The sequence below is a fragment of the Ranitomeya imitator genome, chromosome 4 (genome assembly GCF_032444005.1).
Source record: "Ranitomeya imitator isolate aRanImi1 chromosome 4, aRanImi1.pri, whole genome shotgun sequence".
NCBI classification, from domain to species: domain Eukaryota; kingdom Metazoa; phylum Chordata; class Amphibia; order Anura; family Dendrobatidae; genus Ranitomeya; species Ranitomeya imitator.
Window position 1 is genome coordinate 437,267,073 of NC_091285.1, and position 23,275 is coordinate 437,290,347.

Consider the following 23,275-nt stretch of genomic DNA (forward strand, 5'->3'; position numbering starts at 1 on the left):
GGGTTAGGGCTAGGGTTAGAGCTAAGGCTAGGGTTGGGGCTAAATTCAGGGTTAGGGTTCTTTCACACTTACGTCGGTACGGGGCTGTTGCAATGCGCCGGCCCGACATACCGACGCACGTTGTGAAAATTGTGCACAACGTGGGCAGCGGATGTAGTTTTTCAATGCATCCGCTGCCCAATCTATGTCCTGGGGAGGAGGGGGCGGAGTTACGGCCACGCATGTGTGGTCAGAAATGGCGGACGTGACATACAAAAAAAGTTACATTGAACGTTTTTTGTGCCGATGGTCCGCCAAAACACAACTGATCCAGTGCACGACGGACGCGACGTGTGGCCATCCGTCACGATCCGTCGGCAATACAAGTCTGTGGGCAAAAAACGCATCCTGCGGGCACATTTGGAGGATCCGTTTTTTGTCCAAAACGACGGATTGCGACGGATGCCAAACGACGCAAGTGTGAAAGTAGCTGTAGGGTTACGGTTGGGGCTAAAGTTAGGGTTAGATTTGGGATTAGGGTTAGGGTTTGGATTAGGGTTGGTATTAGGGTTAGGGTTGGCATTAGGGTTACGCTTGGGATTAGGGTTAGGTTTGGGATTAGGGTTAAGGTTAGGGTTGTCATTAGGGGTGTATTGGGATTAGGGTTAGGTTTGAGGTTAGGGTTGAGATTACGATTAGGGTTGTGTTGGATTTAGGGTTTTGATTAGGGTTATGGTTAGGGTTGACATTAGGGTTGTTTTGGGGTAAGGGTTGTGATTATCGTTAGGGTTAGTGATTAGGATTATGGATTGGGTTGGGATTAGGGTTAGGGGTGTGTTGGGGTTAGGGTTGGAGCTAGAATTAGGGGGTTTCCACTGTTTAGTTACATCAGGGGGTCTCCAAACACGACAGCCAATTTTGCGCTCAAAAAGTCAAATGGTGCTCCCTCCCATCTGAGCTCTGCCGTGCGCCCAAACAGTGGGTTACCCCCACATATGGGGCATCAGCGTACTCGGGATAAATTGGACAACAACTTTTGGGGTCCAATTTCTCCTGTTACCCTTGTGAAAATAAAAACTTGGGGGCTAAAAAATCTTTTTTGTGGGAAAAAAAATATTTTTTTATTTTCACGACTCTGCATTCTAAACTTCTGTGAAGCACTTGGGCATTCAAAGTTCTCACCACACATCTAGATAAGTTCCTTGGGGGGTCTAGTTTCCAAAATGGGGTCACTTGTGGGGGGTTACTACCGTTTAGGTACATCAGGGGCTCTGCAAACGCAACATAACGCCCACAGACCATTCTATCTAAGTCTGCATTCCAAAACTGCGCTCCTTCCCTTCCGAGCTCTGCCGTGCGCCCAAACAGTGGTGTGCCCCCACATATGGGGCATCAGCATACTCTGGATAAATTGGACAACAACTTTTGGGGTCCAATTTCTCCTGTTACCCTTGTGAAAATAAAAACTTGGGGGCTACAAAATCTTTTTTGTGGAAAAAAAAATATTTTTTTATTTTCACGACTCTGCATTCTAAACTTCTGTGAAGCACTTGGGCATTCAAAGTTCTCACCACACATCTAGATAAGTTCCTTGGGGGGTCTAGTTTCCAAAATGGGGTCACTTGTCGGGGGTTTCCACTGTTTAGGCACATCAGGGGCTCTCCAAACGCGACATGGCGTCCAATCTCAATTCCAGCCAATTCTACATTGAAAAAGTAAAACGGCACTCCTTCTCTTCTAAGCTCTGCAGTGCGCCCAAACAATGGTTTACCCCCACATATTGGGTATCGACGTACTCAGGAGAAATTGCACTACAACTTTTGTTGTCTAATTTCTCCTATTACCCTTGTGAAAATAAAAATTTGGGGGCAAAAAGATCGTTTTTGTAGAAAAAATGTGATTTTTTTATTTTCACGGCTCAACGTTATAAACTTCTGTGAAGCTCTTGGGGTTTCAAAGTGCTCACCACACATCTAGATAAGTTCCTTAAGGGGTCTAGTTTACAAAATAGTGTCACTTGTGGGGGGTTTCCACTGTTTAGGCACATCAGGGGCTCTCTAAACGTGACATGGCGTCCAATCTCAATTCCAGCCAATTCTGCATTGAAAAAGTCAAATGGCGCTCCTTCACTTCCAAGTTCTGCGGTGCGCCCAAACAGTGGTTTACCCCCACATATGGGGTATTGACGTATTCAGGAGAAATTGCATAACAAAATTTATGGTTACATTTCTGTTTTTACACTTGTGAAAATAAAAAAATGGTTCTGAATTAAAATGTTTGCAAAAAAAAGTTAAATGTTCATTTTTTCCTTCCACATTGTTTGTTCCTGTGAAGCACGTAAAGGGTTAATAAACTTCTTGAATATGGTTTTGAGCACCTTGAGGGGTGCAGTTTTTAGAATGGTGTCACACTTGGTTATTTTCTATTTAATATAGACACCTCAAAATGACTTCAAATGTGATGTGGTCCCTAAAAAAAAAAATGGTGTTGTAAAAGTGAGAAATTGCTGGTCAACTTTTAAACCTTATATCCCTAACAAAAATAAATTTTGTTTCCAAAATTGTGCTGATGTAAAGTAGACATGTGGGAAATGTTATTTATTAACTATTTTTTATGACATATCTCTCTGATTTAAGGGCATAAAAATACAAAGTTTGAAAATTGCAAAATTTTAAAAAATTTCGCCATATTTCCGTTTTTTTCATAAATAATCGCAAGTAATATCGAAGAAATGTTACCACTAACATGAAGTACAATATGTCACGAAAAAACATTCTCAGAATCAGCTGGATCCGTTGAAGCGTTCCAGAGTTATAACCTCATAAAGTGACAGTGGTCAGAATTGCAAAAATTGGCTCGGTCATTAAGTACTAAATTGGCTCTGTCACTAAGGGGTTAAACAAAGCCACTCCTTATGTGGCCTTCTTGTTTTGATCATTATAGTCTAGCTTTCTCTTTACAGATCAAGAACCATTTCTCGGTTCCATTTATTGTCTATAAATTTGTGGCGAATGCCAAGTTGCTCGAGTCTATTGGAGTTTGTAAACCAGATGAAGAGTTCCATGTTCCTCTGCATTCTTACAGGTATAGTTTAGATTAAGTATATTTCCTAAAAGTAGCAATGGAGTGGGCACCACCTGTATATTGATGGAGTGCTAGCCAAAGTACATGTAACACTAATACAAGACTATATTATCTTCAGATTTGTAAACCTGAACTTGGCATGCAAAAAATGCACCAGTTTTATGGAATAGTATATGTTCTAAAACATATACATTAAAGCAGCTGTTCACTATTGGGCAACCCATTATTAATAGCCCCACTGTGCTGCATAAAATAAAAATATGGCCATGTTCAGGTTTCTCCTGTGTTTTTTTTTTTTTTGTTCTGTAGCAAAACCTGCTCTCTTGGCTGTAAAGAAGCTGCTTACAAAAAGCAGGTTTTACTGTGTGTCTGCTGCGTATTTGCTGCATTTTTATTGTCTCTTCTGCATCCTGATAAAGTTTAGTGCCCTAAAAGAAAACGGAAGCAGCATCCTTAGGTTTTTGCACCAAAAACGCAGCGAAACTTGATTCATTTTTTTGCTGCGTTTTTGCACTTATTTCTTCCTGTGGGTGAAAAAAATGCTGCAAAAATACTGAAAGAAGTGACTTGCTGCAGTTTTCCAATTAAGTCATGGGAAAAAAAACAATGTGCATGAGATTTCTTAAATCTCATAGCATTTACTGGTACTGCAAAACATAGCTTAAAATTTGCATATAAAAAGTAGCAAAAAATGCAACATGTGAACATAGCCTGAGACTGTATACTTACCTTTTGGACCACCCTGTTCCTTTGATGTCCAGATGTGAAAAAGCACTGTAATCCTATCCAGAGGTAGGGTGCTCAAGCAGGATAGTACCCCATTTTGCACAAAGAGGAGAACTTGGTACTCTATATAACATTTTGTGAAATATAATCAACCTGTTAATTGGTAAGCACTAGTGATGAGCAAGCGTGCTCAGATAAGGTGTTATCCGAGCACGGTCGTGCCTAATAAATGGTCATCAGCTTGCTCAAAAAAAAACTTGCGTCCCCGCGCCTGTATGTCTCACAGCTGTTCGACAGCCTCAACATACGCAGGGATTACTGTTTGTTAGGTTATCCCTGCATATATTGCGGCTGTCAGTGACTCATTCATTTTTTTTCGAGCACGCCGAAAATATTTGATTAACTTCTTATCTGAGCACTCTTGCTCATCACTAGTAAGCAGTCCTAAGACAATGTAACATTTCTGCCAGTTTATATCACCTTCCTCAGACATTATGTTGCAGAGAGTACTGGGTGTACTAGAGAGACGAGCAAAGCACAGTGGTGTGTCAGGTTTGGTGAAATGTGCCTTTCTCCGAATGTCTCTTCTGCTGTATTGTTCGCTTCTTTAGGCCACTGAGTACTCTATGCAAATATGTCACTGTTCTGATATGGAGCTATTAATAAGGGATTGGGCAGCAGTGGGAAAAGTGTGCTCACTACGTTCAGATATTATACGCTTTTTCAGTCCTCCAACCATATGGTCAAGATCCCGCTTGTGATTATCAGCAATAAGGTGAGAAAACAAAAGGCGTACGGCACGTCCTCTGCTTAAAATATCCAAGACTTTATTTAGAAATTTATATAAAAAAAATACCAAAAATATCCCACATGAGGAGACAAACTAACACATTTCTAGCATGTTACACTCCCTTTGTTATGGTTACACGCCCTTGGAGATTTTAACCAGTGGACGTGCTGAACATCCTTAACAGTTGCAAGTCGTTCACAAAAAAATATTTAATCTAGACATGTAACATTGTCTATTTGGAGTTGATGACTCAGACTGCGCCTTTTATTTGTAATTTATTCACCTGGGGAATTTAGAGTGGTTGTTTCATCTAGAAAACCGCTGTCCAAACGCCCTATTAAACTGCATGGTCATTATAGAGGTGGGTTTGAGGACTGTCCTTACTTAATGTCCTGGTGAACTTGAACTTGTATCACATGCATGAGTGGGTGCTTTGCTGTATATAAAATATAATGGCTCCATGTTTTAACACTGCTTCAGCCATGCAACTTCTGAGCCAAAAAGTAGTCCTAGACCACTTTGGTGTCTTGACCAGGTTTGGCTGGGGACAGGTCTAGTGATAAGGACATAATATCAGATGTAGCGTTTAGTATGTGGTTTGGCCACAGCCGTTTTTAAAACCACAACATGACAGCAAGTTTTTTGGGAACAATTTTCCAAAAATAAGCAAACCACAGGTAATAAAACAATGACTCACTGATATAAAAATATGTAATTGACTCCTGCTCAAGTCTTTCATGCTTTGATTATCATCATTTTCTGTTTGTTTTTTGGGGGATTTAATTACATTGCAAGGTGTCAACTGTTCTTGAAGCCAGCGGGTGTCCTTGCTGGGCAGTTTAGCGAGTCTACAACCTACATTATGTGGAAGGAAATGCTGCACAGGAGCAGTGAGGTTCAGTGCACACTTCAGTGTCCATCCACAGAGACCAACTTTCTGCCTCTAATAGTGAATTGCACAGCAGTACCTGACGAAATCAACTTTATCACCAGCCATGGAGAAAAGGACTGGGATCCAGCTTACATTATTCATCTTTACCCTTCATTGACCATTAGGAACCTTCTACCCTATGCACTGCGATACCTGCTTGAGGTAACATTCTCAAAATTACTTAATGCCATGTGGTAACGGCAAGTACAGAGGTATGACGTTCCACAATACCAAGTTAATTTATGCTAAACACCTACTGTATCACTTCTGTTTTTAAATAGCCACAAAATATATCGGTACCCAATAATCACATATACTGTAAAATATATTGAATGTATTCAATTAATTGGACCTGATTTGGTATTGGATTATTAAGTGGTTATAAAAGATATAAACCACCTTTTTAGGGATCGAGAATCGTAAAGAGAGAGCCCCAAAAAGCATGAAAAAAATAACATTTAAACACTAATACAATGGTACTATTAACTATTTCTATACAATAATGCAATTATGAAACCATGGGTAAGAGTTCTCCATAGTGACAGTTCGTTCTTTCTCTGCTGTAATAAGATTGTCTTACTCTGTCCTGGTTGTAAAATATTTTAAATCTTTTAATTCATCTAGTTTTACACTTTTCAGGGGACAGCAGAAACCCGCTTGTTGCCAGAAGGAAGCTCTTGTGATGTCCTGAATTCTCGCATCAGTGGTGAAATCATGGAGCTTACCCTAGTGAAATATCAGGGCAGAAACTGGAGTGGCCACTTCAGGGTCCATGATGGTCTTCCTGAATTTTTCCCTATATGTTTCACGGCTGACACTTCTGAAGTTATGTCGGTAGATCTATCTGTGCACGTTAAACGCATTGGAAACCGCATGGTGCTCTCTGTTTTTAGCCCATACTGGATTATTAACAAGACATCGCGCATCTTGCAGTACCGTGCAGAAGAAATTCATGTCAAACACCCATCAGACTACAGAGATGTGATACTTTTCTCTTTCAAGAAGAAGAACATCTTCAGCAAAAACAAGGTACTATAATTTACTTACATAGTAACATATACATAGTAACATAGTTAGTAAGGCCGAAAAAAGACATTTGTCCATCCAGTTCAGCCTATATTCCATCATAATAAATCCCCAGATCCCCAGATCTACGTACTTCTTTTTGCATTCAATGGTGTTCACTTTAAAATAAAAATTACTTTTTAGATGTGTTCTTATTGTGATTTATAGTGGGTATAAAAAGTTCACACACCCTTGTAAAAATGCCAGGTTATACCAAGAAGGTGTCGTTCAAAAGTACAACTAGTCCCGCAAAAAATAAGCCCTCACATGACCATATTGACCAAAAAATAAAAATGTAATGGCTCTGGGAAGGAGTGGAATGAAAAATGAAAACGCAAAGCCGAAAAAAGCTCCATGGGTTAAGGGGTTACCTATGAGCCACTTACTGGGCTGCTTATTGGAGTTTTGAAAAAAATCACTATTTTGTCTGTAGAAGATTATCAGTAGAGGATTAGTAAACCTGCTGTCATTATTCTTTCATATTTATGAGTTCTGTATAACCCCGCCTCTAACATTGTGTGACAGCTTTCTGCCTATGCACTGTATACTCAAAATGATATCTACCATTGATGTGGGCAGGGTTACACAGCTCCACATTCAGAACTGCTAGATCTGCAGCAGATAAAACAATGATTTTATCTAAACTACATCATGCAACCCAGTAACTGGTAAATCTCTGAAATCTGGGTCTCTGTCCAAACATGCTTCTCTGAAATTAGATAGTAAATACTGTAGTGCAGCGGTGTCCACACCGTGCAGTAATGAGGCAGTGACCCAGGAAAGTTCAAAGCAAATGTATTTAATGTCCAAAAACTCACACAAAACAAAAAGCACACGGTATCCTCCGGATTGCAGCCGGGGTATCAAAACAGACCGTAACACAGACCTGTTGCCACGGGCGACTGCACCACCGTGTCACGCTGAGGGATGCCAGGCGTTCTCTTCTCTTGGCTCTGTGTTACCTCGATCAAGCCAGCTGTTGCAATGCCACCTGCTCTGCTGCTTGCAAAACAAACATTGACACATCCAACCCTTTGCTGCAGGGTTTTTAAATGCAATCTGTGGCAATGGACCACTTGTAAGACCCGGCATGGAGGAGGCGAACTGCCCCACTACCATCCTGTAGTTTGCTCTAAAAGTAAAAGCCCATGCCAGATTTTCTTAAATCTGCCTTGGGCAAATAGCTTGCCCAAAACCAAACTTACTGTTATTTTGCACTGCAATCACAGCTATGCCTTTGACTGCAATGCACTCCAACGGTCTTAATACTCTTCTATGCGCATCATGCGGGACACATAGCAACCCTCGCATATACGGTAACACCTGTCACTACCTCACAATACCTAGACATAGATTCCCTTTAAGAGGTTTGCTTGACTGACAAATTTTAATAGCTGAGCCCATCCCTTTCCCTGTCAGAACCAATGAACACCACTCACAAAAAGTTAGTGATATTTGGCTATCGGGTGTAATTTCAGGATGATCCTAAAATGTACTAACCTTTTCAGGTGAATTAACATTTGAATGCACATGTCCAACTGTTCAGTGTTTCAGCACTTTTTGCGCAACTTGCTATTCTGTAGCAAGGTGCTTGATTCATGAATTGCCCAACTAATTTCGGGATTCAATTAGAATGGGTATTAAACAGCCTTCATCATCGTGCTGGTCACATTTTGACATTGAGACCAAGACAACACCTAACAACTGATAACATTTTCTCGCCATTGTGAGGCTTGAAGCAGGATGTTCTCAGACAGAAGTGGCCACTGAGCTTAGTGTCACAGTGTCATCAGCAGTTTGCAACAGAGCCGCAAAGAGACTGAAAGAAGTCACAGAAAGGCATAGAAGTGGACGTCCTTTGGTCACATCGTCCACTGATGACCGCTTCATTGTGAACAATGTCATTAGGAATAGGATGATGAATGCCACACAACTCCAGGAACATTTAAGGGAGGTGAGAGGCACCCATGTGTCAGACCATTCAAAATGGTTTACATCAATGTGGTCTGTGTGCTAGACTACCTGCCAGGGTACCTGACTACACCACCAGGCACAAGCGTTATCGTCTTGCATGGACCAGGGAGCATCTATGTTGGACGTGGTACCAGTGGGCTTCACTGATGAAAATCAATTCACGCTGAGCAGAAATGATAGCCGCTAACAATGTTGGAGATGTCTAGGAGAGCATTATGCAACAGCCACATTGGTCACCAGACAAACTTTTGGTGGTGGTAGTGAGGGCATGTGTCTAGTCAATACAGAACTGCCCTACAGTGACAAGCCCTTATTACTTGAATAACCTCATTGATCCAGTTACTGATCCTCTGTATGAACAACACAGGCCTAATTTCATCATCTTGGACGACAATGCTCCAGTTCTTCGAGGTCACATCATTTTGAACGGCTGCTGGAGACTGCGGTACTTCAAATGGAGTGGCCTGCACTTTCTCCAGACCTGAATCCAATAGCAAATCAATGGGATCAACTGAGTCGCCTTGTAGATTTTCATAACTCTGTACCTCAGAACCTCACTGACCTGAGAGTCAACCTTCAACAAGAGTGGGATGCCATGCCTCAGCAGATAACTTGTGTTGTGAACAGCATGAAATGTAGTTGTCAAGCTGTAATTGATGCTCAAGGCCACATAACTTATTGAGACATTTACATTTTTTGTTGGGGTAAACCCACCACCACTGTGTTAGCTTTTGTTTCAATAAATTGTTTGAGATGGGGAAATCACCATTGCATGCTTCTACATAAATGACCTACTTTCTTGATAAAATATCACTGTAGCATGAACTTTTTTTGTGTTTTCAATGAATTTCACCCAAAAGCCAAATATCCCTAACTGTTTGTGAGTAGTGTATATTCTTAGAGGGGACAGGCTTTTAGTTGACGACATTAGCTAGTCAGCCAGTCTCCTTCACTCTCCGTACTGATGACAACCTGATACTGTAAGCTATATACCACGTTGAACACTATTTTAGTAATTGTTTCCTTACTCATAAAGATGTGAATATTTTTCTGCCCAATGATGACAGAAGTATTCTAGGAGTGATACCTTTATTGGCTAACCAGAAAATATGTTTGCAAGCTTTCAGAGCACAGTGGCTCCTTCTTCAGGCAAGATTACAAATAGATTAATAAGAAACAAGCACATTTAAAGAATACTACAGGAGGACATTTGTTAGGGGGTGGGAAGTGTGATGAGTCCATAGATAAGCCAAGGTAATCAAATTAGGCACAATACAACAACCACAATACAATTTGTTATTGTACATCATCTTACTCATAAAGACAACTTTTCACTGATTTTAGCATGTTAAACTGGTCAAATCATGGAATAGTGACTGTAGAGTTGCGTAAAATGTAACTTTTATTTTTCAATTTCTCATCTCCATTGCGGAGATATCGGCTTGTAAAGTTTTAGTTATAATTTATTTTAAGTTAAACTGGGTGTTGCCAGAGATTTGTCTCTGGGGGACATGTACCTCTTCACCTGCATGAGGTTGACTAATCATAAGAAGGTAGGGTCATGCAGGGTGAAAAATAACACAACCATCTCTCCTCTCTGTTCTCTGCAGCTAATGTGTAGAGATACGACTGAGCAGTGTTATTTATCATTACAAACCCTTCTAGATCTCATCTCACAGTGATGTCAGCTCTCGCCCTCCTCCCACACTGACTGCAGTGAAAAAAGCTCTGTAACTGTTTGTAGTAATACATAACTCAGGACTGCATCTCTACACAGTAGCTGCAGAGATCAGTGACGAGAGGAGGGCATGTTCTTTTCTCTGACGTATGACTGCTTTCTTATGATTGGTCAAATGTATGCAGGGGAAGAAGTACACACTCCCAGAGACAAAACTCTGGTAACACTCAGTTGAATAATAATGTAAATTTATTGCGCTGGTTAGGTGTGCAGTGATATAAATAAAATGGCAAAGAAAGCTAGGGAAAGGTTAAAATGCTAATATACCACATGTGTCTATAGTAATAACCTAAAGTAGGTTGATAGATACTTACAGATCACGCTAGGTTGGAATGTGGAGAAGCGAGGATTTACCTGAGGATACTGTGTGGAGGTCCGTGCTGTTTTGGAGTACTTAAGGCGCATTAGTTCCTGTTGGCTTGTTTCTGCAAGATTAGCCAAGTCCAATTATTGCTACTGCAGACAGCCGTGTATTTGGCTGTAAGGCTGAGAAAAGTTGGAGCATCGTCTCGGCCAGTGACAGGCACTCATATGCAGTGTCCGGCGGCACTTGTTTAAGCGCTTGGGTGCTTAAAGGACCTGCGTGACGTCTTCAGTCATGTGATGCTCGCAGTCATGTGATGATGATGCAGCCAAGTACGGTAGGCAAGTGGGACCAAACTTAAGCGTTTCGGAAATCTATCGGTTTTCTTCTTCAGAGATGATCCTTACTGCATATCGGTCAGTTTATATTCCCATGGGGGTGTCACTTGATAGCATAAATGACCACTTGGGAAATGCAAATGATAAAGTCTGGGATTTATCACTTGCTCGTCCCAAGGGGTCATTTATGCTATTAAATGCCCCTGCAATAAGCTGTACATGGGAAGAACTAAACCCCCCGTGAACAAAAGAATTGGCAAACACTTGCGTAATATTACAAAAAAAGTTTGATCACCCCCTTTAAAGATATTTTGCAACAGTACATGGGGGCTCACAAAATGGTATCGATATAATAAGCATTCAAATCATTAAGCAACATTGGTGCAATGGCGATCTTATGAAGGAATTGTCAAGGGCTGAAAGCAGGTGGTTCTTCCAGCTTGGCACATTGAAACCAATAGGCCTTAATAATGAAATGAAACTCTTTGCATTTGAATAATTGACACCCCCTTGGGTATATAAACTGACCAATATGCAGTAAGGACCATCCCTGAAGAAGGAAACCGATAGATTTCCGAAATGCATAGGATTTGGTCCCGCTTTCCTCCAGTACTTGGCCGCAGCATCATCACATGACTCTGTGCGTCACGTGACTGAAGATGTCATGCAGGTCCTGCAGGTGCTGTAAGCGCTTACACAAATGCCACCAAACTCTGCGTATGAGTGCCTGTCAGCGGCCGGGACAGCGCTCAAACTTTTCTCCCACCCGCTTTAGGTCATTACTATTGATACTTGTGGTACATTAGTATTTTAACCTTTCCCTACCTTTCTTTGCTATTGTATTTATTACACTGCACACTTATTTTACTAATTTATTTGTCTCCTTTTGCTCTGTATGGTTTTAGATCCTAATTTGCAGCAGGTTTTTCTATGTGCATATACAAGCACCGCTATATATAAATTCTAATAATGTAAATTAGAATCTAAACTTTACAAGCTAATATCTCTGCCAAGGAGAGAAGAAATTTAAACATTTCTTTTTTACTCATCTCTGCAGCCACTATTCCGTGATATGGCCAATTTAACATGCTAAAACTGGTGAATGGTGACAATATTACCACCAGAAAATATATTTAAAGAATCACGATATTCATTCATTTTGAAAACTTTAAATGTATTTTCTTCCATGTTGTAGATCCAGCTGTGTATTTCCACAAGTTCATGGTCATCTGGATTTTCCCTGGATACAGTCGGAAGTTATGGTTGTGTGAAGTGTCCTGCCGGTAAAATGGAATATTTGGTAAGTTTGCATAGGAGTAGAAGAAAGTGTTCACTTGACCTACAATTTCTATCAAGTTTAGTTTTGCAATGTTGATATCAAGAACTTGTTGTTGATGATCTGATTTTTTTTCTTTGGTGCACTCTGGCCATAATAAGAAAGTAATGATCGTTACACATTTCTATTGTCACATTTTGTTTTCTTTTGTTCCCTATTAAGGTTGGAGCAAACATTAAAATGAGCAGTTTTAATCTTACAAGGATTGTTACCTTGACCCCATTCTATACCCTTGTCAACAAGTGTGGACTGGAGCTTGAGGTGGGAGAAATTGAAGCCGACGGGTCTTTGCCAGATATGAAGTGGCATTACGTTGCATCATCTGAGGTATCATGGTTATTTCTCAAATCTACCATTTTGAGCCCATCCATAAAATGTTTACTTATTAGCATGTAGTTCTCTATTCTGCTCAGAAACAATTACTCACCACTAAGCACAAGAATTATTTTAACTTGGTTCTACATAATAATTGTCATCAGGAACCTACAGTGTACATGTTTAGCAATACTCCTTTATGATGCCATGTGTTTGTTTTTATTAAAAGATGTGTTTAAAAGATGAAAAAGAAACGATTTGCAGCTGAATACCATACTTCTGTATGATATATTATTGTCATATGCTATGGTTAATGAGTTAAAAAAAAAATGGGAGACCGAAAAATATGATATATGATGTGATGATGTAACTAATAATTATATTGGATAATGATTTCGTTTTATGCTCGTGTTTCATGTTTACTGCAGTGCGCTCCATTCTGGCCAGAAAATGTCTCTGGGAAGCTGTGTGTCCGCATTATCGGCTGTGCAGGAACATCCAAACCCTTTTTTTTCAATAAACAGGATAATGGCACTTTATTGGTTATTGACAGCATGGTAAGTTGAGTATGGAGAAACGCATATACAGGTTTAAGTACAGTGATTTCTCCTTATACGTTTATGGATTTTAATATGGTGTTATGAAACCTTTTTCAGCTATCACAAACTCCACTCTGTAAATTCCTTCACGATGGGGCCAATTTCCGTTTTTGCGGTTTTGTTTTTTCCCTCCCCTTCTTTCAGAGCCCTCACTCTTATCTTTCTGACCACATAGACATATGAGGGCTTGTTTTTTTGCGGGAGGAGTTGAACAATTGAATTACACCATTCATTTTACCACGTTCCGTGTATACTTGAGTATAAGCCGAACCGCGTATAAGCCGAGACCGCTAACTTTGCCACAAAAAACTGGGAAAACTTAATGACTCGAGTATAAGCCTAGGGTGGAAAATGCAGCAGCTACTGGTAAATTTCAAAAATAAAAATAGGTACCAATAAAAGTAAAATTAATTGAGACATCAGTAGGTTGTGTTTTTGAATATCCATATTGAATCAGGAGCCCCATATAATGCTCCATACAGTTCGTGATGGGCCCCATAGGATGCTCCATACAAAATACGACCCATATAATGCTCCATAAAGTTTATGATGGGCCCCATAAGATGCTCCATATTAAAATATGCCCCATATAATGATGCACAAAGGTTAATAAGGGCCCCATAAGATGCTCCATAGAGATATTTGCCCCATACAATGCTGCACAAATGGTGATTATGGCCCCATAAGATGCTCCATAGAGTTATTTGCCCCATATGCTGTTGCTGCAATTAAAAAAAAAAAAAAAAAATGGCATACTCACCTCTCGTCGCTCAGGTACCGGGAACTTGCAATATTCACCTGTCCTAGTTCCACCGCCTTTCAAAAACCTGACCGTCACATCCAAACATAGACTAAGTGTGAATAGGTGCTGGACCTAAAGTTGCCAACTCGTATATAGTTAAGTAAATAAGGCAGCACACTGCAGCGCTAAAACATGCAAACATGAAACACGAAAATTGAACTGCATTACTGCACTGGAAATATGAAAAATGAGAGCGTTTAGCGCATAAAAATGGCCAATTTTATGTGTACCTGGTAGCCACATTAGGGCCCTGTGGCTACCAGGTACACATAAAATTGGCCATTTTTATGCGCTAAACGCGCTCATTTTTCATATTTCTAATGCAGTTCAATTTTCGTGTTTCATGTTTGCATGTTTTAGCGCTGCAGTGTGCTGCCTTATCTAGTTCCACCGCCTGGCGCCGCTGTGGCTACCCCGTCCTCTGCAGTGACGTTCAGGCAGAAGGCGCGCAGTAACCACGTCATCGTGCCCTCTGATCTGAGCATCACAGCAGAGGACGCAGAAGACGGAGCAGCACACGGCGGTGGAACGAGGACAGGTGAATATCACGCAATGCTCCTCACCCTCCCCATTATACTCACCTGCTCCCGGCACAGTCCCTGGCAGCTTCCCTAATGGTCTTCTCCGGCACCACTCATTACAGTAATGAATATGCGGCTCCACCCCTATGGGATTGGTTGCACCCATATTCATTACTGTAATGAGCGGTACCATGTGACTGCTCAACGCTGGAAGAAGCATATGTATTCACCCCTTTTGCGAAGAAGCTCCTAAAATTTTCTAGTGTAAGCTATTATCTTTATAAATCGAATGTTTGGTGAAAGGAAGTCCACCGGTGTGCAATGTGTCACATGGTCTGTCAGTATATATACATCTTTTCTGAAAGGCCACACAGGCTGCAATACCATTAAGCAAGAGACACCACTAAGCAAACAACACCATGAAGATCAAGAAGATCTCCAAACAAGTCAAGGTCAAAGTTGTTGAGAAGTACAAGTCAGGGTTGGATATTAAAAAGAAAAAAAAAATCAATGTCCCAACTCAAATGATCCCCCTGAGCACAATCAAATCCATTATCAAATGGAAATAACATGGTACCACAACAAACCTGCCAAGGGAAGGCCGCCCACCAAAACTCTCATCCTGGGCAAGGAGGGCATTAATCAGAGAGGCAGCACTGAGACCAAAGGTAACCCTGAAGATGCTACAGAGTTCCCAAGTAGAGACTGGAGTATCTGTCCATACGACCACAATAAGCCGTACACTCCATAGAGGTGGCCTTTATGGAAGCGTAAAAAATGTAAGGCTCATTTTGACTTGGCCAAAAGACATGTAGGAGACTCCCCAAATGTATGGAGGAAGATGGTCATCAGATGAGACCAAATAGAACTTTTTGGCCATCAAAATAAACCCTATGTCTGGCGCCAAATCAACAGAATTCATCTCGACAATAACACCATCCCCACACTGAAACATGGTGGCAGCATCATGCTGTGGGGTTTTTCTGTAGCAGGGTCAGGGAACATGATCGGAGTCGAGGGCAAGATGGATGGTGCGAAATACAGGGATATTCTTCAGCCAAGCCAGTTTCCGTCTTTTAGTGATTTGATACTGAGACGGAGGTTCACCTTCCAACAAGGCAATAACCCAAAGCATACTGCTAAAGCAACACTCGCGTGGTTTAAGGGGAAACGTGTAAATGTTTTGAAGTGACCTAGTCAAAGCCCAAACTTGAAGATTTCAGACTGGAAGGTTTCTGTTCACCAGAGGAAACCATATAACTTGAAGGAGCTGGAGCAGTTTTGTCTTGAGGAATGGGCAAAATTCCCAGTGGCAATATGTGGAAAGCTCATAGAGACTTATCCAAAGTGACTTGCAGCTGTAATTGCTACAAAAGGAGGCTCTTCAAAGTACTGACTTTAGTCATAGTCATGCATCAGAAGGAATTCAGGGCCCAGTACACCTGCATATGGTTTCACAGTGGGTCTGAGGATCTCATCCCGCTACCTAATGGCAGTTGGGGTACCTCTGCCTAGCACATGGAGGGATCTGCAGCCCTCCAAAGAAGTGCCTCCCCACACCATTACAGACCCACTGCTAAGCCGGTCAAGCTGCAGGATGTTGCAGGCAGCAGAACCTTCTCCACAGTGTGTCCACACTTTGTCACATCTGTCACGTGCTCAGTGTGAACCTGCTCTCATCCGTAAAGAGCACAGGGTGCCAATGTCGACTCTGCCAATCTTGGTATTCTCTGGCGAATTCCAATCGTCCTGCATGGTGTTGGGCTGTAAGCACAACACCCACTTGTGGACGACAGGCCCTCATACCACCCTCATGGAGTCTGATTCTGACAGTTTGAGCAGACATATGGATGTTAGCGGCCTGATGAAGGTTATTTTGCAGGGCTCTGGCACTGCTCCTCCTGTTCCTTCTTGCACAAAGGAGGGAGATAGTGGTCCTTTATTTTTGTGAGCAGTGTATTAATATAGACAAAATATAAACTCAAAACGATGTATAGTAATTGGGAGATTAATCCTACAGTGCTGGGAAAAACCCAATAATTTTGATCCAATAGAATATTTGGCAAACTTCCAAAAGAGCAAAAATGAAGAAAAAGTTTTTAGTGAGCCCAATAATTAAAAAATATGTAGTTTATTAATGTATAGCAAATCTCAAAAATGGTAGATAGATTAGTGACAGGTAAAAGATGAAGATGCCAAAAAAAGAGGACTACGTCAAGGATAGTAGGATATATATATAATTATAGGACAAGTATCCAGGCAGCAAAATGTAAAAACATGACAATGGTCAAAGGTATCCTAGAAACATTTGTATATAAAATTATTTAAATCACTGGATGGTCACCTCATAAGAAGTGACAATACCTCATAATATCTATATGTCAATCAATCAAGGGTTACTGGTTCAGAATAAGCTGCACTGTGTGAAGTCATAAAGTGAGGATCAGACGGGTTGAAAGATAAACGACCATATGCATGAATAGCAAGTAAAATGTGCAGTATCCATGTAAAGAACGTGTCCTTGCGTATGTCCAAGCACCCCAACGTTAGTTTTATGTGGGCTTTTTTGAGGGGCGGACCATCCGGTGGTTTAAATTATATATAAATAATGGTAAATAAAAATCCCCTAAAAACAATTGTAGAATTGCACTTCTTTTACAATTTCAATACACTTTTTCATTTTTTCCCCTCTTTTCAGTACATTATCGTATATGATAAAAATTTATGGAGTCATTCAAAAGTACCACTCGTGCCCTCGCTAAACAAGCCCTCATATGGCTAAGTGGATGGAAAACCAATAGCGTTATGGCGCTTGGAATAAGGAGGAGTGGAGGAAAGCGCAAAAACTAAAAAATCACAAGGTCATGAAGGGGTTGAAGTAATGAAACCCACAATGGTCACTGAAATAACTTGAAACTGACCATAGTAATTTTCAATTTAAGTTTACTGGATATTAACTAATGAAAATCAGACATTATTTTTTAATTGTGGTTAAATAGAAACAAAAGTAAAAAAAAAACTGACAATGGCTGGACAAAATTGTGGTACCTCTAGAAACAACTTAAAATAATTTGACTATAGGGACATGTTAAACGAAGGTGTCTCTTGTAATTAGCATCACAGGTGTCTACAAACTTGTAATCAGTCAGTTTGCCTTTTTAACCCCTTTACCTCCAAGGATGGTTTGCACATTAATGACCTGGTCAATTTTTACATTTCTGACCACTGTCCATTTATGAGGTTATAACTCTGGAACGCTTCAACAGATCCCGGTGATTCTGACATTGTTTTCTCAAGACATATTGTACTTCATGATAGTGGTAAAATTTCTTTGATATTACCTGCGTTTATTTGTGAAAAAAGTGGAAATTTGGCGAAAATTTTGAAAATGTCGAAATTTCCAACTTTGAATTTTTATGCCCTTAAATCACAGAAATATGTCACACAAAATATTTAATAAGTAACATTTCCCACATGTCTACTTTACATCAGCAAAATTTTTCTTTGTTAAGGATTTATTAGGGTTAAAAGTTGACCAGCAATTTCTCATTTTTACAACACATTTTTTTTTTTTAGGTCCTCATCACATTTGAAGTCATTTTGAGGGGTCTACAGTACAGACCAAAAGTTTGGACACATCTTCTCATTTAACCCCTCTGTGACCTTAGACGTACTATCCCGTCGAGGTGCCCTGGGCTTATCTGACCCTGGACGGGATAGTACGTCATAGCCGATCGGCCGCGCTCACGGGGGGAGCGCGGCCGATCGCGGCCGGGTGTCAGCTGCTTATTGCAGCTGACATCCGGCACTATGTGCCAGGAGCGGTCACGGACCACCCCCGGCAAATTAACCCCTGGCACACCGCGATCAAAGATGATCGCGATGTGCCGGCGGTGCAGGGAAGCATCGCGCAGGGAGGGGGCTCCCTGCGGGCTTCCCTGAGACCCCCGGAGCAACGCGATGTGATCGCGTTGCTGCGAGGGTCTCACCTCCCTCCCTGCTCCCTCCAGCCCCGGATCCAAGATGGCCGCGGATCCGGGTCCTGCAGGGAGGGAGGTGGCTTCACAGAGCCTGCTCAGAGCAGGCACTGTGAAGGCTGCAGCGCTGCATGTCAGATTAGTGATCTGACAGAGTGCTGTGCAAACTGTCAGATCACTGATCTGTGATGTCCCCCCCTGGGACAAAGTAAAAAAGTAAAAAAAAAAATTTCCAAATGTGTAAAAAAAATAAAAAAAAATATTCCAAAATAATGAAAAAAAATATATATATTATTCCCATAAATACATTTCTTCATCTAAATAAAAAAAAAACCCAATAAAAGTACACATATTTAGTATCGCCGCGTCCGTAACGACCCGACCTATAAAACTGTCCCACTAGTTAACCCCTTCAGTAAACACCGTAAGAAAAAAAAAAAAAAAACGAGGCAAAAAACAACGCTTTATTATCATACCGCCGAACAAAAAGTGGAATAACACGCGATCAAAAGGACAGATATAAATAACCATGGTACCGCTGAAAGCGTCGTATTGTCCCGCAAAAAACGAGCCGCCATACAGCATCATCAGCAAAAAAATAAAAAAGTTATAGTCCTGAGAATAAAGCGATGCAAAAATAATTATTTTTTCTGTAAAATAGTTTTTATCGTATAAAAGCGCCAAACCATAAAAAAATGATATAAATGAGGTGTCGCTGTAATCGTACTGACCCGAAGAATAAAACTGATTTATCAATTTTACCAAACGCGGAACGGTATAAACGCCTTCCCCAATAGAAATTCATGAATAGCTGGTTTTTGGTCATTCTTCCTCACAAAAATCGGAATAAAAAGCGATCAAAAAATGTCACGTGCCCGAAAATGTTTTCAATAAAAACGTCAACTCGTCCCGCAAAAAACAAGACCTCACATGACTCTGTGGACCAAAATATGGAAAAATTATAGCTCTCAAAATGTGGTATTGCAAAAAATATTTTTTGCAATAAAAAGCGTCTTTCAGTGTGTGACGGCTGCCAATCATAAAAATCCGCTAAAAAACTCGCTATAAAAGTAAATCAAACCCCCCTTCATCACCCCCTTAGTTAGGGAAAAATAAAAAAAATGTATTTATTTCCATTTTCCCATTAGGGCTAGGGTTAGGGTTAGGGCTAGGGTTAGGGCTAGGGTTAGGGCTAGGGTTAGGGCTAGGGTTAGGGCTAGGGTTAGGGCTATGGTTAGGGTTAGGGCTAGGGTTAGGGCTAGGGTTAGGGCTAGGGTTAGGGTTGGGGCTACAGTTAGGGTTGGGGCTAAAGTTAGGGTTAGGGTTTAGATTACATTTACAGTTGGGAATAGGGTTGGGATTAGGGTTAGGGGTGTGTCAGGGTTAGAGGTGTGGTTAGGGTTACCGTTGGAATTAGGGTTAGGGGTGTGTTTAGATTAGGGTTTCAGTTATAATTGGGGGGTTTCCACTGTTTCGGCACATCAGGGGCTCTCCAAACACGACATGGCGTCCGATCTCAATTCCAGCCAATTCTGCGTTGAAAAAGTAAAACAGTGCTCCTTCCCTTCCGAGCTCTCCTGTGTGCCCAAACAGGGGTTTACCCTCACATATGGGGTATCAGCGCACTCAGGACAAATTGGACAACAACTTTTGTGGACCAATTTCTCCTGTTACCCTTGGGAAAATACAAAACTGGGGGCTAAAAAATAATTTTTGTGGGAAAACAAAAAGATTTTTTATTTTCACGGCTCTGCGTTATAAACTGTAGTGAAACACTTGGGGGTTCAAAGTTCTCACAACACATCAAGATGAGTTCCTTAGGGGGTCTACTTTCCAAAATGGTGTCACTTGTGGGGGGTTTCTACTGTTTAGGTACATTAGGGGCTCTGCAAACGCAATGTGACGCCTGCAGACCATTCCATCTAAGTCTGCATTCCAAATGGCGCTCCTTCCCTTCCGAGCCCTCCCATGCGCCCAAACGGTGGTTCCCCCCCACATATGGGGTATCAGCGTACTCAGGACAAATTGGACAACAACTTTTGGGGTCCAATTTCTTCTCTTACCCTTGGAAAAATAAAAAATTGGGGGCAAAAATATAATTTTTGTGAAAAAATGATTTTTTATTTTTACGGTTCTGCATTATAAACTTCTGTGAAGCACTTGGTGGGTCAAAATGCTCACCACACCTCTAGATAAGTTCCTTAGGGGGTCTACTTTCCAAAATGGTGTCACTTGTGGGGGGTTTCAATGTTTAGGCACATCAGTGGCTCTCCAAACGCAACATGGCGTCCCATCTCAATTTCTGTCAATTTTGCATTGAAAAGTCAAACGGCGCTCCTTCCCTTCCGAGCTCTCCCATGCGCCCAAACAGTGGTTTACTGCCACATATGGGGTATCGGCGTACTCAGGACAAATTGGACAACAACTTTTGAGGTCCAATTTCTTCTCTTACCCTTGGAAAAATAAAAAATTGGGGGCAAAAATATAATTTTTGTGAAAAAATATGATTTTTTATTTTTACGGTTCTGCATTATAAACTTCTGTGAAGCACTTGGTGGGTCAAAGTGCTCACCACACATCCAGATAAGTTCCTTAGGGGGTCTACTTTCCAAAATGTTGTCACTTGTGGGGGGTTTCAATGTTTAGGCACATCAGGGGCTCTCCAAACGCAACATGGCGTCCCATCTCAATTCCTGTCAATTTTGCATTGAAAAGTCAAACGGCGCTCCTTCCCTTCCGAGCTCTCCCATGCACCCAAACAGTGGTTTACTGCCACATATGGGGTATCAGCGTACTCAGGACAAATTGGACAACAACTTTTGGGGTCCATTTTCTCCTGTTACCCTTGGTAAAATAAAACAAATTGGAGCTGAAGTAAATTTTTTGTGTAAAAAAGTTAAATGTTCATTTTTATTTAAACATTCCAAAAATTCCTATTAAACACCTGAAGGGTTAATAAACTTCTTGAATGTGGTTTTGAGCACCTTGAGGGGTGCAGTTTTTAGAATGGTGTCACACTTGGGCATTTTCTATCATATAGACCCCTCAAAATGACTTCAAATGAGACGTGGTCCCTAAAAAAAAAATGGTGTTGTAAAAATGAGAAATTGCTGGTCAACTTTTAACCCTTATAACTCCCTAACAAAAAAAAAAATTGGTTCCAAAATGATGCTGATGTAAAGGAGACATGTGGGAAATGTTACTTATTAAGTATTTTGTGTGACATATCTCTGTGATTTAATTGCATAAAAATTCAAAGTTTGAAAATTGCGAAATTTTCAAAATTTTCGCCAAATTTCCGTTTTTTTCACAAATAAACGCAGGTACTATCAAAGAAATTTTACCACTATCATGAAGTACAATATGTCACGAGAAAACAATGTCAGAATCACCAGGATCCGTTGAAGCGTTTCGGAGTTATAACCTCATAAAGGGACAGTGGTCAGAATTGTAAAAATTGGCCTGGTCATTGACGTGCAAACCACCCTTGGGGGTAAAGGGGTTAAAGATTTTTCTGTATTTTCATGACTATGAAAATTGTACATTCACACTTTTACGCTGGTAACCAGGGTAAACATCGGGTTACTAAGCGCGGCCCTGCGCTTAGTAACCCGATGTTTACCCTGGTTACCAGTGAAGACATCGCTGGATCGGCGTCACACACGCCGATTCAGCGATGTCTGCAGGGAGTCCAGCGACGAAATAAAGTGCTGGACTTTCTGCAGCGACCAACGACATCACAGCAGGATCCTGATCGCTGCTGCGTGTCAAACTGAACGATATCGCTAGCCAGGACGCTGCAACGTCACGGATCGCTATTGATATCGTTCAGTGTGAAGGTACCTTAAGAGCAAAGCATTTGACTATTCTAAAGTGGCCTTCTATCAGTCCTGATCAAAATCCTATTGAACATATGTGGAATGAGCTGAAACCTGCAGTCAGTGGAAGGCACCCTTCAAACCTAAGACAGCTGGAGCAGTTTGCACACAAGGAGGGGGATAAAATACCCGTGGACTGGTGTACAAGTGTCATTGAGCGTTCCAAAAATAGTTTGTTTGCAGTGACTGTTTTAACTGGTTGTGCAACAAAATATTAAGTTAAAGGCTCCATTGTTTTTGTCCAGGCCTTTTTCATTTAATTTTTTTTTCTGCTGAGCCACAATTTTAAAGCAGTGCCTGATTTTCATTATTTGATTTTCTATAAATTTAAATTGAAAATTAGTTTTGTCAGTTTAAAGCTCTTCCAGTGATCATTGTGGCATTTTTTTTATTATTTTATGCAAAAAGGTATAAAGCTGAACTGAAAATATACAATTTGAATCGATGATCATTTCTTCTGGTGCCAAAATGTTGTGACTAAAATGCTCTGACTTAAAGGGGTTGTCTGAAACGATCGGTGAATTTCATACTATATTTCTATCTTTTTAATTTTATCATCTAACTACTTTTCTAATGTGCTCAATTTAAAAAAAAAATCCCCACCTTTCCATTTCTAGTCTAACTAAATTTGTGTTTTGTTTTTCCTTCTTATCACGATGACAAACTTCTGTCCCCACTGCCTTGCATCCTCTGCCTCCGCTACCACACTGCTTCTGTTCCCGCAGGCAGCCTTGTTCATTGAAATGTCATCATGGAGCGGTGATAGAAGCAGGGTACTGTCACTCACCCTGCTTCTATTACTGTCCCCTGATTACATCTTTTTTCAGTGAACAAGGCAGTGTGGACTGAAGATGTAAAGTGGTGTGGTTGCGTAATAGAAGTTGCAATCACTTCTTCCTCACTAGCTACTGAAACAAA

General features: G+C 40.9%; 1 protein-coding gene across 2 annotated transcripts in view; it reads left to right on the forward strand.

Moving 5' to 3' along the window:
- Positions 1 to 23,275, forward strand: part of VPS13C (vacuolar protein sorting 13 homolog C) — a 478,755-nt gene that overhangs the window by 359,176 nt on the left and 96,304 nt on the right. For both annotated transcript variants that reach the window (XM_069765602.1, XM_069765601.1), the window contains 6 exons: positions 2,942 to 3,063; positions 5,375 to 5,672; positions 6,150 to 6,539; positions 12,125 to 12,229; positions 12,428 to 12,592; positions 13,009 to 13,137. In XM_069765602.1, coding sequence (XP_069621703.1) covers positions 2,942 to 3,063; positions 5,375 to 5,672; positions 6,150 to 6,539; positions 12,125 to 12,229; positions 12,428 to 12,592; positions 13,009 to 13,137 — 1,209 coding nt within the window. The remainder of the gene's footprint in view (positions 1 to 2,941; positions 3,064 to 5,374; positions 5,673 to 6,149; positions 6,540 to 12,124; positions 12,230 to 12,427; positions 12,593 to 13,008; positions 13,138 to 23,275) is intronic.